Source organism: Aplysia californica, unplaced genomic scaffold (assembly GCF_000002075.1).
Source record: "Aplysia californica isolate F4 #8 unplaced genomic scaffold, AplCal3.0 scaffold00292, whole genome shotgun sequence".
NCBI classification, from domain to species: Eukaryota; Metazoa; Mollusca; class Gastropoda; order Aplysiida; family Aplysiidae; genus Aplysia; species Aplysia californica.
Window position 1 is genome coordinate 489,592 of NW_004797562.1, and position 14,502 is coordinate 504,093.

General features: G+C 40.6%; 1 protein-coding gene across 1 annotated transcript in view; it reads right to left on the reverse strand.

Annotated features, from left to right (window-relative positions):
• The window catches only part of LOC100533317 (capsulin), a gene marked incomplete in the record, with an annotated part of 101,194 nt that overhangs the window by 11,150 nt on the left and 75,542 nt on the right, over positions 1-14,502 (reverse strand). The window contains 2 exon segments of the mRNA NM_001204615.1: positions 1,295-1,858; positions 13,557-13,802. Coding sequence (NP_001191544.1) covers positions 1,295-1,858; positions 13,557-13,802 — 810 coding nt within the window.

The following is a 14,502-nucleotide window of genomic DNA, read 5'->3' on the forward strand; positions in this document are numbered from 1 at the left end:
GCGGATGATTTCACTTTACAAGGCCAAATAACAACAAATGAGAATGAATAAATGGACGCTGTGAATCTATTTACAAATTGGTGTGATAATCACTTCCTTATACTAAACGTAAAAAAGGCAAAGGAATTAATAATGGACTTTAGAGTAAAAAAAAAAAAAGACCAATTGCAACCACTATTTATTAAAGATGAAGAGGTGGAGGTGGTAAGCTCTTACAAGTATCTTGGTGTAACAATCGACCAACAAACTGGACTGGCATCCCCACGCTGCTCTTGTGCATAAAAAAGTAAATAAAAAATGTTTCTTTTAAGGAAATTAAAAAGTTTCGTGTTGACATTAAGATTATGTCCTTTTTTTACCATTCTATGATTGAAAGTGTGCTATTATTTTGTATTTGAGAATTGTAAGGGGAAAAATAAAGAAAAAATTGACAGAACCATTAAGAAAGCCAGCAAGATGTCTGGATATGATTTTATAAGAATGGGTGAAATGTATAACACCACACGTATAAAAAAGATAAAAAGCATTATAAACGACCCATCACACCCCTTTTCCACACAAATTGTAAAATCACGCAGCGGCAGATATGTACCTCCAAAAACAAAGAAAGAAAGATATAAAATAAGTTTTTTACCATCTAGCATAAGGCTTTTGTCAGAATGAGCATAGATGTGTGTTGCTCTTAGAGTATGTATCTGCATATAACTCCAAAGGTCTAGTATTTAAATTCCTGCATGTGGTTGAATGATGCATTTGATGTAAATGTACATTTTGTCAGCTTTACTTCTCCTTTCATATTGAATTTTAATGAGAGTAATATATATGATTTAATTGTTTTATGTATACCTGCATGTGTTTTTACGGTCCTGTACAGCCAAGGAAAATTTCCCTCTGGGATAATAAAGTACTATCTCATCTTATCTTATCTTATCTTATTTTTTTACTCTAAAATCCTGATTTTTAGATTTCATAGAGTGGCAGGTCTGGAAGTATATATTATCAGGTGCCCACCATATCAGTTAATGCAAAAGTAATCATGACATATAACTGTTTCTGCAGTTTGAGTACTTCTGATACAACGTTTGTGTTACAATTGATATTTAATACATGTACGTCAGATAAATTAAGCTTCTACGAAATGTAGGAGGCAATATACTATAAACAATCAGAAAATGATCATTGATAGAATCTTTTCTTTCTCCATTTCAAAATATTTCAGCTGAAGTTAAGTTGCTTATTTACGAATGGACTCATCAGATATAATCGCCTTGAATTGATTAATTATACAACTTACCGGGGCCAACAGTTGTTGCAGGTGCCGTGGTGGGCACTGGCAGCTCGTAGCACACCTTGAACACTGCGTTACACAGAGGCGTCACGGTGAATCTGTTGTCATTGAAGAAGTAGCCAACACCCTCCTTGCATTCGTCATAACCATAACCATAACCGGTTCTTTGACCAAAACCACCGTTCTGACTCCCCCCTCCGTAACCGTAACCATATCCTTGACCATAGCCATTGCCATGACCATAGCCGCTGCCCCGACTATTACTGCTGCCGTAGCCATAACCAATATTTTGATCATAACTGGATTTGTAACCATAGCCAATTCTTTGACCATAACCGGGTGCGTAGCTGCGACTACCTTTTGGACCATAACCGATTCCATGACTTGGACCATAACCGATCCCATGACTTGGACCATAACCGATTCCACGACCTGGACCATAACCGATTCCTTTATTTGGACCGTATCCGGTTTGTTTGGTAAGCCTCTGTACAAGATCAGCGCTTACGATCCTACCACCAACGGTTTCCTCCAATTTGTGGGTCGCGATGAACTTTCTACATTCTGTCTCTGTGGGATAAGAAAGGAAACAAACATCGTTCAAGTAGACAGATAATGCTAAATGCGTTATGATCTACAAAACATCAAAAAGGTTTAAGAAACAAAGACATCATCATTTTACCGTCACATGCACACACACACACAAACACACACACACACACACACACACACACACACACACACACACACACACACACACACATAGACACACACACGCGCACGCGCACGCGCGCATATATTTGTCGTACCTATGTCGGATTAGGTGCTCGGCTAAATTTGGGCATATTATGGAGATATTGGTATAATTTTCATACATAGTCTACATAATGTGTGCATATATGTAAGAAGGTATACTATATAAACTCGAACAAAAAGTCAAGGAACAAAAATTCAAAGAAAGATAACCGAAAGACAGTTTTACCGGATTAATTCTTTTTTTAAAAACAACAACCCCCCCCCCCCCAAAAAAAAAGGCTTTCGACTCTCTACATTAAGTGTCTGTACAATTTCAAATTTCAACAACAACGAGAAGTTCATGAAAAATGAGTATAAATTACATTGGTCGGATTTCAAAGTCTGAACAGTCATAGATCTTCATGAACATTGTCAACAGTGGATGTAGCCACCCCGTTTGATCAAACTCTTCGGTACAGCGTCGACGCAAGGACAGGATATGCCTTTAGAGAACTTGTTGTGGTAGGTTCTGCCACACCTGGACGAGGTAGCCCAAGAGTTGTTAAAGGTTTTGTGCAGGAGGGTGGCTGTCCCTTATCCGCCAGTCAACGTAATCCCAATATGTTCTCTTTTGAGTTTAAATCCGGACTACAAGCTGGTGAGTCCATACGGGTGACATCTCGCTATAGCAGAGAAGTTCCCCATGATGCGTGAGCGACGTGGCGTGGCGTTGTCGTCCTGCAGAACAGCATGGGATCCAATCTCATGCAGGAGAGGAACAGCAAAGGGACGCCGGATTTCGTTCCTGTATTTGTACCTTGCCGCAGTCAAATTGCCCAGTATATGGTACAGGGGGGTTCTGTGGTGAGCTGAGCAGCCTCCATACTTAAGAACGGACCCTCGATCGTAGCGTGCCAAAAGTTGGATGCATCGGGACGGAACCGCTCTCCTCGGCGCCTCGAGACGTGAGCACTTGTCTGCGTGCAGCAGGTTGATTCTGGATTCGTCCGAGAAGACTAGCAGGTCTTCACTGTCGTCGTGTCCACTGTAAATGGCGAGCAGACCACGCCCGGCGAGCTACTTAGGATGCCTGGCAGGAATACCATAAGCAAACCTGGCTCAGCGGAGACGGTTCCTCACCGTCTTCTCGTTCACGTGGACGTTGGTTGTCACCCGTAGTTGGCCCCCGATGCAGTTTGCAGTGATTGTTCGAGACGTCACGACCCGTCCTACGATGAACCGATCGGTCATGTCGTTGGTCAAGCGGAGCTGCCCTGGTCAAAGCTTGTCCTGAACCCTTCCGGTCGCTGGCCATCGTTTTTGCAGGCTCCAAGTGACTGATGGGGACACCGAAATTCACAGCCAGAACATCTGTTTAACACGTGCCAAGCTCAGATTTAGCCACACAAGTCCCTAGTCCAATGTTGTCGAGTCAGAGAAATTTAACCCATTTTTCATGCTCTTCGCTTGTGTTTCGGCATGCCCTGCACCGTCGCTGTGAAGCTTGTGCTGGCAAATTTGCTGTATAGGTAACTGTGTCTAGTCGTTAATGCGTGTGCCAAGTGTGGTTGAATGAGCTTAACGGGTTTGCGAGCAGGAGCTGGACACGGCGACCTTTGCGCCCCTACCATATAAACGCATAACACGCTGCCATGGCCTCATTCGCCATTCAGCTGCCGAACGATCCACAGCTACGCTTATTATCTATAAATCGACCATCTACTAACGTTACAGTGCCTCCAAAGAAGTCTATGCGAAGGACTGCTTCTGCTGCTCCACCTTGTGCAGATACCAATCTGTCCACATCAAATCCTTATTCATGTGAACCACGTCCTGCTATCCAGCCTGCTTTCATGAGCTTTGGGCCAGCACAACAGCAAGGGTACCATAAGCATACATGAAGTTCGCATCCATTGTCTGTGTTATATGAGACATGTTGAAGGAATGAGCACACCACATTCCCCCCCCCCCCCTCTTTATATAGTTTTTTTTTTCAGTTCAAATATAAACATAACAAATTCAAAGACTGCATAGAAAGACCAAATTACACCTAGCAAATCCAAATATACAAATGACGTCATAAAAAGTCCAAATACAACAATAACAAGTTCAAATGTAAACATAGAAATCTCAAATGTAACACAGCAAATTCAAATGCCACTTAGCAATTTCAAATGTAAATATAGTTGAACGAGAGAAAAGGGAAACTGAAACGAAAAACAAAACTAAGAAGTGAATAAACGAGAGAAGTAATATAGTTTTTTCAGTTCAAATATACACATAACAAAATTCAAAGACCGCATAGAAAGACCAAATTACACCTAGCAAATCCAAATATACAAATGACGTCATAAAAAGTCCTAATACAACAATAACAAGTTCAAATGTAAACATAGAAATCTCAAATGTAACACAGCAAATTCAAATGCCACTTAGCAATTTCAAATGTAAATATAGTTGAACGAGAGAAAAGGGAAACTGAAACGAAAAACAAAACTAAGAAGTGAATAAACGAGAGAAGTAATATAGTTTTTTCAGTTCAAATATACACATAACAAAATTCAAAGACCGCATAGAAAGACCAAATTACACCTAGCAAATCCAAATATACAAATGACGTCATAAAAAGTCCAAATACAACAATAACAAGTTCAAATGTAAACATAGAAATCTCAAATGTAACACAGCAAATTCAAATGCCACTTAGCAATTTCAAATGTAAATATAGTTGAACGAGAGAAAAGGGAAACTGAAACGAAAAACAAAACTAAGAAGTGAATAAACGAGAGAAGTAATATAGTTTTTTCAGTTCAAATATACACATAACAAAATTCAAAGACCGCATAGAAAGACCAAATTACACCTAGCAAATCCAAATATACAAATGACGTCATAAAAAGTCCTAATACAATAGCAAGTTCAAATGTAAACATAGAAATCTCAAATGTAACACATAGCAAATTCAAATGCCACATAGCAAGTTCAAATGTAAATATGCTTGAACTAGAGTAAAAGGAGGCTAAGTGGGTGGTTGGCGAGTGCTCTGGTATTGTTTGCTCCTTCTTTCCTATGTAACGTCTATCATCCTGATCTCTCCTCCTTCTTGTTTGTGCCTGTTACTCTCTTGTAACTCCACTAATCTTCGGCACTTACTTGACCTTATTGTGTTGCGAGTGCCGTACAACTCTTACTATAACTAAAAAGGAGGCTAAAAGTGTAAGAGGAGTATCAAGGTAAGAAGTAAAAAGGTTTGGGGGTTTTTTGGCCACGAAAAAGGTAGACGTAAGCCGTGTGGTGCCACAAGGAAGAAATCATGTGAAATGAAACGAATAGTTAACTATATTAAAAACTGAAAATAAACCCATATGTTAAAACAGAAACAAAAGGGTATGATACAAATCAACAAACTTCTGGTATATTAGAGAACTAACTGAGTGAAATCTTAAGCCAAGTATACTTTTATTTACTTATTGTTGCTCTACAAAATGCTGTGGCTTGCATTGGTCTGAAGGCTGCTGCCATTTTCACTACAGTCACAGTTCACAGCTTGTGTTTTTTGCTCCATCATCTGGGCAAGTGTGACCATCTTTTGTTGGTGAGTCAGCTGAGTGAGCAGTGGGTCTTTTGCTCCACCGAGCCACTGTTTCAAATCGTAATTCCCAATTCACAAGCGTTCTCGTAGACGTTAAGAAAAGGTGTATAGGGGGGTGGGGGTGGTAAATATTTCTTTCCCAATCTAGTGATGAGTTGCCATTTATACGCTTTACACTATATTTTATTACCCCAGCAGACCATAGAACACTCCGAAACATTCTCAGCTTCCCGGGAAGCATACAGTGCAAGCAGCTGATTAAGCGCTCAAACAGTAACAAACTGACAAGATCTTTCGCTGCCTATAACCGGGTACCCATTCCCACCTGGGTGAAGTGAGGAAAATACGTGTAAAGTGCCTTTCCCAAGGACATAACGTCCGGCCCCTGACGGGATTCGAACCCACGACCTTACGGTTGCGAGTCCGAGAGCCTAACCACTAAGCCTGCCCTGGTGCACGAGCGTTGTTACATACAAAGCATACTTCGTTGTGGGGATTGTTGGAACAGTTTCTTAGAGGGATGGGTTGAAACGAAAGCTGCCATTCCCTCTACTTGAAAGTCGTGAAAGACCAGGCCACCCTCGTCACTGACAGCAAAGTAGGCCCCTATGGCATTGGGCGATTCGGTCCCCTTCAACCCTGCATTACTCGAACAAAGCATTGACCACTCCGTTAACTGCTTGATACCAGCCTCATCGATGAAGGCAAATTCATACCGCTATATGTTCTGCATCAGCCATGCTGCATATTGATGTCTAGTTGCTTCAGTCCTATCTGAATTTCATTCCGCGGGGGCATCCTTGGGATTTTTTAAATGGTGATCGATTCACCTTAAAATTAAACTGCTTATGGTTGTCGTCAACTCAGTTTGAGCATATTAAAATGCTTTTCATGCTGAATAATCTTTGTGGAGGATATTTGCTTTTGCTATGTGGCATTTGAACTGCAATTGTGTTACATTTGGATTTGCTATTTGTACATTTGAACTTGTTACGCACAATTGTGCACTAAAATTTCCTATTGAACATTTGAATTTTCTATGTGGCGTGAAACTTTCTATGTGGCATTTGAACTTGCTATGTGGCATTTGTATTTCCTATGTGTACATTTTATCTGAAAAAAACAACTATAATAGGGCTCTTTATATAACAAAAAAAGCCACCTGTAAACTGCAGTGTAACAAGGAAGAACCCACTTGAAATGAAACAATAATTATTAATTGAAACAAACAAACAAGTTTAAACCGAGAAGAATGGTTACGTCAAAATTCAGCGAAGTGCAAATGTAATATGTAAAATATATTATAGTCAAGAACTAATTTGGTTAACTTTAAAGCCAAGTTTACTTTTCTTTGCATATAAATGTCTTGCATTGCAAAAAACTGCGGCATATAATATAGGCTTGCATTGCTCTGAAGGCTGCTGCCATCTTCACCCTAGTCACTGCTTGGGTTTCTTGTTCCACCAGCTGGGCAAGTGTGACCATCCTTTGTTGGTGAGTCTGCTGAGTGAGCATTTGGTCTCTTACTTCAGCCAGCCTCTGTTTCAAAGCGTGTTTCCAAATCGAGAAAGCGTTCTCACAGATGTTTAGAAAAGGTGAGTATAGAGGAAGATATTTCACTTCAAATCCATCTGGAAGGTTGGCATTTACAGCTCGTCCGTGTCCACGAGCGTTGTCGAATACGAAGCATACTTCGCTGTGGGGATTGTTAGTACGGTTTGCGACTTCTTCGATGAATCGATTGAAATGCTCTGCTGTTAATCCCCTTTCTTGTAAGTCATGACAGAGCAGACCACCCTCGGCACTGACAGCAAATGTCATCGTGAGGTTTGGTCCCCTACGACCCTGCACCACTCGAATAGCGCGTTGACCACGGTGTGCTCTTCCTCGGGTTCCTTTGGTCCAGAGGTTGATCCCAGCCTCATCGATAAAGACGAATTCATATCGCTGAATATTCTTCATCAGCCCTGCTGCTTGTTGGTGTCTGTGTGCTTTGGTACGATCGGAATTTCTCTCAGCTGGAGCATCCTCGAGTTTCTTCATGGTGATCAATTCATCCTGAAGAATATTGCTGATGGTTGTTGTTGTGACGCGCCTTGCATTTGGTAGCCTTGTGCGCATCTCGATATTCAGCATCACCAACGTGCAGTCCGGATGATCGTTAACTATTTCCCGCAAGACACGTTTCATTTCATCGGTTTCTTTCTCTGTCCTCTTGCCACCCCGGGGGAGAGAGACAACGCCAACATTTACTTGTGCCCTGCGGATGATGTGGTAAGCGGTGGACCTTTTTATACCCAATAAACAAGCCAAGTGGAGGTAATCTTCACCATTCCTGTACGACTCATACAGGCGGTTTTTGTCTTCATGGTGAATTTTTGAATATATTGTAGACATTTTCGTTGTTCTAGAGTCAAACGAAGAGTGGCAAATCTGCTCTTTGACTGTTTTTATTTGTATGAATACTGTTGCTATGTGACTGCGCTGATGTAGATCTAATATTAAATATGACGTCAACTCAGTTTGAGCACAAGCTACCCAGGCTGAGAAATCTGTTAGGAGGATATTTGCTATTGCTATGTGGCATTTGGACTTGCTATTGTGCTATATTTGGATTCGCTATTTTCATATTTGAACTTGCTAGGCACAATCGTGCACTAAAATTTCCTATTGAACATTTGAACTATCTATGTGGCGTGAAACTTTCTTTGTCGCATTTGAACTTGCTATGTGGCATTTGTATTTCTTATGTGTATATTTGATCTGAAAAAACTATATATTATAACATTGCACGCCGTCTAACTCGGTGACGGGTCGGCAAGACAGTCTGCATGGCGGCGAGTTTGTCGGCGTGTGAAATAAGCGGCCAGAATTCAAACTAATCGCTCGGCAAGACGCTCGGCTAGACGAGATGCTCGCCGTCGCGCTTTTCCCTTTCGTCAACCCGCAGCCACCTCCCGAATCGTCAGCCACCCCCCCCCCCCAACCTTTGACACGGGTCAAACTTCCATCTATTTATAGGTAGTTAAATTACCGGAACATGTATTGGGCGCAGTGATTAGCAATGATAGTCGGAATAGAGAGATTGTTTTGTTCTCTCTGTATTCATCTGCACCACACGAATTTAATTGATGTTTTCCCCTGGACTCTGCCTTTACTAAAGTCTCGAATCTAGATCTAGTTGTAATCTAGTTACAGGTTGCAGATTTAATAAATTGCCGACAGAGAGAGAGAGAGGAGGGGGAGGAGTAGATCTTGCGAGAACTTTCGGGCAAAACAAAATGGCGACCCGCGTAGTTCGGCTCGATTCGAAAAGCCATAGCATCTTTGTAGACGATCAAATTAGCTTAGTTTTGTGCTATAACGTCATTTTGTTCTTTGCTTTTGTTAATTTGATCATCCACACCGATAGAAAGTATTTCGAAATTAGGAAAAACAGGTCTTGTTTCCCACTGGGTGAAAATAGCCAACGCTGGCAAGTCTCATCAGGGGTGAGAGGTCAATCGTAGGGTTTTTATTCTCACCCCAAGTGAGGATATCTACTTCCTTACTTAAATAATTAGGTGATTAAACTTGATCTTTTATTGACAATATAAAAGTCAATTTAAGCTTCATTTCGTTAGAAAAAATTGTTAGGTTTGCTAACTTCTTAGACTTTGTGTTAAACAACACTTTTAACAAAACGAATCATTACAAGCCTAGCCTTGGCCTTTATTGTGATCTCGAAGGTTTAAAAGTAGAAGTAAAAGAGTCAATTACTAGAGTCTAGAGTCTAGATCTAGTCCAATTTATTTAATCTCTTGAATGTACTGGATAACAGAAATCTGCAACCTGCCACTAGATTACAACTCTAGATCTAGATCTAGATTCGAGATTTTAGTAAAGGCAGAGTCCAGGGGAAAACTTCAAGAAATTCTCGTGGTGATGAGTAAAGAGAGACCAAAACAATCTCAATAAATAATATATCGCGACCATCACGGCACATCACTTCACCTATACATGTTCCGGTAACTACCTATAAATAGATGGAAGTTTGACCCGTGTCAAAGGTTGGGAGTGGCTGACGATTCGGGAGGTGGCTGCGGGTTGACGAAAGGGAAAAGCGCCTCGCCGTCCTAAATTATTGCTCGGCGAGCGTCTCCCCGAGTGCTCCCCGACATAATAAGGTCAACAGTCATGGGCAGATGCTCGTCGCGATATGACCAGAATTTGGCATTGTCTTATCGGGAATGCTCCTAGTCTCTTCTCCTATAGATGTGAACACTGCATTAGTTGTTTTAAAAAGGTGTCAGGTTCTTAGTTAGTCGCATAAAGCTGCAGCCACATCACAGATTTCACTGGTCAGAGCATCGTGTGAGATGTCCACGTCGTACTTGAAATAGGTATACGTTTTCAGATAATTCTCAATTTCAACTAGAACGACACGATAGACGTGCCAGAGTCTGCACAAAACCCAACAAAAGGCACATCCCAGATTGCATCAGACAAGCGAAAGATTTCGGTGGAGGCAGCATCATGGCGTGTGTTGGTTTCAGCAATACTGGCAAGACAGTACCTCATCCTATTCGTAGGAACGTTACAGCTTAAGGCTACGTTAATCAAGTTCTCGGGTCACACGTTGCACCTTTATTTCAAAACCAAAGACACACATTCAAGCGTGATGATCCTTCTGCTCATAAAGCTGATGTGACAAATCAATTTATCAAAGCTAACTATATTCCTCCCGTGCACCAATGATAGCGCATTCTCCAGATGTCAATCCGATTGAGCACACCCACAATAGCAACAAGTGACATCTATAATGACTGCGCACAGGCTATATAAAGCAAATGAACAAACCTGATATAATAGGACGTTTTCAAAAAACGAAATCAAATAACTCTTTTCACTACCCAGTTTAAAACCTGTTTTAATGAGCACATGCCAGGGCTGAATCAAGCCTGGAACCCCTTTGGAAGGGAGATCTCCTTTCCAACTCCCCCAGTTGCATACACAACAGTCTTGTAACCTAAATCCTAATATGCAAATAGGAACGTTTAGTTAGAATATACTGAAGGGAGACTATTCTTCTAATGCTATACTATGAAGTAAATGAACAAGAAATGGAAATGAAATGAACACAGGTTGTTCCTACTAGTTTTATCTAAACAGAGAAATTCTGTTGAAATTATTCAATTTTGCCTAAAAAGGTATGGTACAACTAAGACGTAAATATACAGGGTGATCCCACACAATCTTTTTTTGTAAATTGTATAACTTTCCGCCACACTGAAGCTTTGTGTTTAAAATCTAAACACAATATTTGGCAACCAAAAGGAATTTGTCTGATATTCATTTTAGATAATTCTACAAAATTATGATGCTTTAGATTGCCTTCATTTGCATAGCAAGACGTGCCAGTTCGCATTAGGCCTGCCCCTGAATATCGCAACAGTCGCACCATATTGCAAGCTAAAGCAGTCTAACGAGTCAACACAAGTCTGCATAATATAGTGTTTTGCTCACGTTTCCCCAGCCTGCTGAGATCATGGTTAAATCTATTAAAAAGCAGAGAATCTTTTGTATTGAGTCTTCAAGTCATCATCCCTGATATTTTGTAAGTTTTGCACGAGGTACGGAACGAATGCTATTAAGTTTCCCCAAGGCCTTCTTTGATGTCATGAGTAGATATGCACCGTCACAGTTTGAATTGATAGAGAATCATGATAAAACATTCCTAGGCAAAACAACCGCTACAGGTCGAAAACGCACCGTTCACATCATGTCACCAGGATGCAGAATTAAATAGTATAGTCCCATGAGACGTCTGTCCGCTGACGATATCTGCGGCTAGAATTTTCCTACACTTTAACGGTCCCCTTTCTTAAGGTAGATCTTCACCTATGACAGCAGCATTTTCATGTTCGTGAAGTTGGCATGGATCAGAGGATGGCAATGTGTTCGTAGTTCCTCGATCGTCTTGAAAAGCGTGAGCATTTCCTCAATGGCATTCGATTCAGTGACAAAGCTCATTTACACCTTTCATGATATGTAGACTCTACAAATGCAGTATATTGGGCCCCCCATGGGCAGCACACGCATCCCGTATCATGTCTACTATATACTAATGAAGAGTTTACATTCACGGTTGGCAGGTCTTTATGTTTGGCCACCACTGAACACCACGAACAACGCGTCAAAAATGTTTCGAATCCTAACTAGGACCTGTATAGCGCTGGCTCTTAGAATTCAACACTTAAAGTGTTAGATTTTAATTCTATATAAGATGCATAAAATATTGTTAGAATGTTACAGGTATGAAAAATATTAAACGTTAAAAGTAAAGAAAGCAAACAAATCAGTTCATGACTTTCGTTACAAAATTTCTAATTTGTGCATTTTGCGTATGGGTGTGTTTTCTTTAAGCCATTTCCGTTTTCAAAAATTAGTTTCATCTATATAAATTTTAAGTCAATCAAATTCATTTTGAATAAATTACGTCTTAGCAAAATTACAACATTCAAGGACAAGTGTTGTGCAAGATATTCAGAAGAAATGTTGCAGTGTTTTTTTAGATCACCCTAACGTTCAAATCGGAGAATTGTTAGACTTTTCACAGTTATAGTCAAGACACTTTTTTCGTTTTTCGTACAGCAAAGTCAAGTCCCATTCACTCAGTATATCTGTCTCGATCAGGGGAAAGGCTGACATGTTTGACAGGGTAATCAAAGTGAGACAAGAAACCGGATAGATATGTCACACAAGAATCTTACTCGTGCGCAACACTGAGTTGTGAATGAAAGCAAATTATGAATTATTCATATTGTTTGTTTAACCACCAAAATAATCGGGAAAGTATCTCAATAAATATTTATTCCAGCTAACATTAGATTCAACTATAGATGTGGATACACAAACAAAAAACAAAGAAGCAGAGGTGTCAATGCAACATGTAATACATGACACTTATCATTTTTTTAAAATTTCAGATCTGGCTGTTATTGTCTAACATTTTGCGACCACTAACCAGTGTCATAATCGAGGTCACGATCTAGTTATGGGACGGTAAAAAGTCAAGGGAAAAAAGAAGAACTTGCAGAAGTCATGAGATTAATAGGAGTTAGTTCCCCTCTCTTTTGTGAGGTAGACTCGACCATAGTAATAATTTATTGTTAGCTTTCATAATCAGTGCTTGTGACTGCTTATGACAGTGGCCCGAAAGGGGTGAATAGGGTATATGTGGCAATGAAACAATTTTGATTGTTGTGCACATGTTCCCTTCAACTCTTCTTGTAGACTCTTCCAGCCGCACTTTAAACTTACATAATCAAAGCATGTGACTGCTTATGGAGTAGCCCGAAATGTGTGAACAGGTTATTTATGTGATAATGAAACGGTTTTGAAAATTAGGCATACTGTTCATTGGTGATTTTGAACGTCATTTTACATTTAATTTTTGAGGTCTAGATCTACGTCTATGGGGGAGTTGGACTGCGACGATGTTCTAAATTTAGAAAGGGAAGCTGTGATTATTTATTTGATTATATAGACGCTTTGCCACTGGTCTCGATGTTACTATAATAATATATTGGTGGGAAGCCCCAACTTGGACCTCCCTTTGGTCCGTCCCTGGCACACGTTGCGAAGTAGCAAAAACTAAATGAAAGAAGTTATGTGTCTTGTAATATTAACTATCCTTTGATTTGACTGAAGAGAGACATTTCTAGAGAGTTAATTCTTTTTGACACTTAAAAATGACTGCTCTGATAAGAACTTTTATTAGAGAAAGAAAACGAAGGCAACCTTCTGTCCGAGCAGATGGAGGCGATGCCACTCTTTTGGCCCGCAAACACGTGCATCCGGGGACGTGAGGGAGTGTGGTGGGGAGAAGGAGAGAGGTCAAGTATGTTTACTCTATAATATTTCTTAAAAAACCCCAAATGTTTTGGGGCAAAGACGTACCCGGAGCAACAGTTGTGGCCGGCAATGTGGTGAACCTCTCCTCGTAGCACACCTCATAGAACCCGGCACACTGCAGCACGTGCAAAACGTTGCCGCTGCTCACGTAGTCCTTTCCTTCCTTGCACGAGGGCTCACGGTAACCGTAACCTGGTTTTCTGAACGCCTTCAGGAGTCTGACGCTTACAATGTCGCCGTCAAATTCTTTGTCATCTCCGGCGTACGCTTTGAACTTTCTGCATTTGGGCTCTGTCGAAAAGGGAACAACATTCTGGAGTGTGGTTATTCGTAAATTTGATTGTTAACCTTTTACGCCCACATCGGAGCAATTTGTAACGTTTAGCATTGCTTCAACTCAGACAGAGGTATTTGACAAGATAGATTTCACCATGCCGGGATCAATTTCATGGCTTATTTATCCATCGTCTTAGAGTCTTACATCACATATAATTTTAGTATTCTCTTCCATAATACCCCTCGCCGTCTGATACAGTTTGGAGTTATTATAAGATACGATAAGATAAGATAAGATAAGATAATACTTTATTATCCCAGAGGGAAATTTTTCTGTATAGGACCGTAAAAACACATGCATACATAACATTTTTAAATTATATATTACTCTCATTAAAATTCTATATGAAAAGAGAAGTAAAGCCGACAAAATGTACATTCACATCAAATGCATCATTCAACCACAGACAGGAATTTAAATACAAGACCTTTGGAGTTATACATAGATACATCTCTAGGAGCAACACACACCTATGCTCATTCTGACAAAAGCCCAATAGGGGGTGCCCGCATACGCGATCGGGTCGGGTCGGGTCGGGCCGGGTCGGGCCGGGTCGGGCCCATCGGGTAGTCAGGGCTAGCCAAATTGAGGGCGCAAAGCGGCCATCGTGGCACAAACCGATCGACACGATCGGTGACCTACAAAAACAAACGC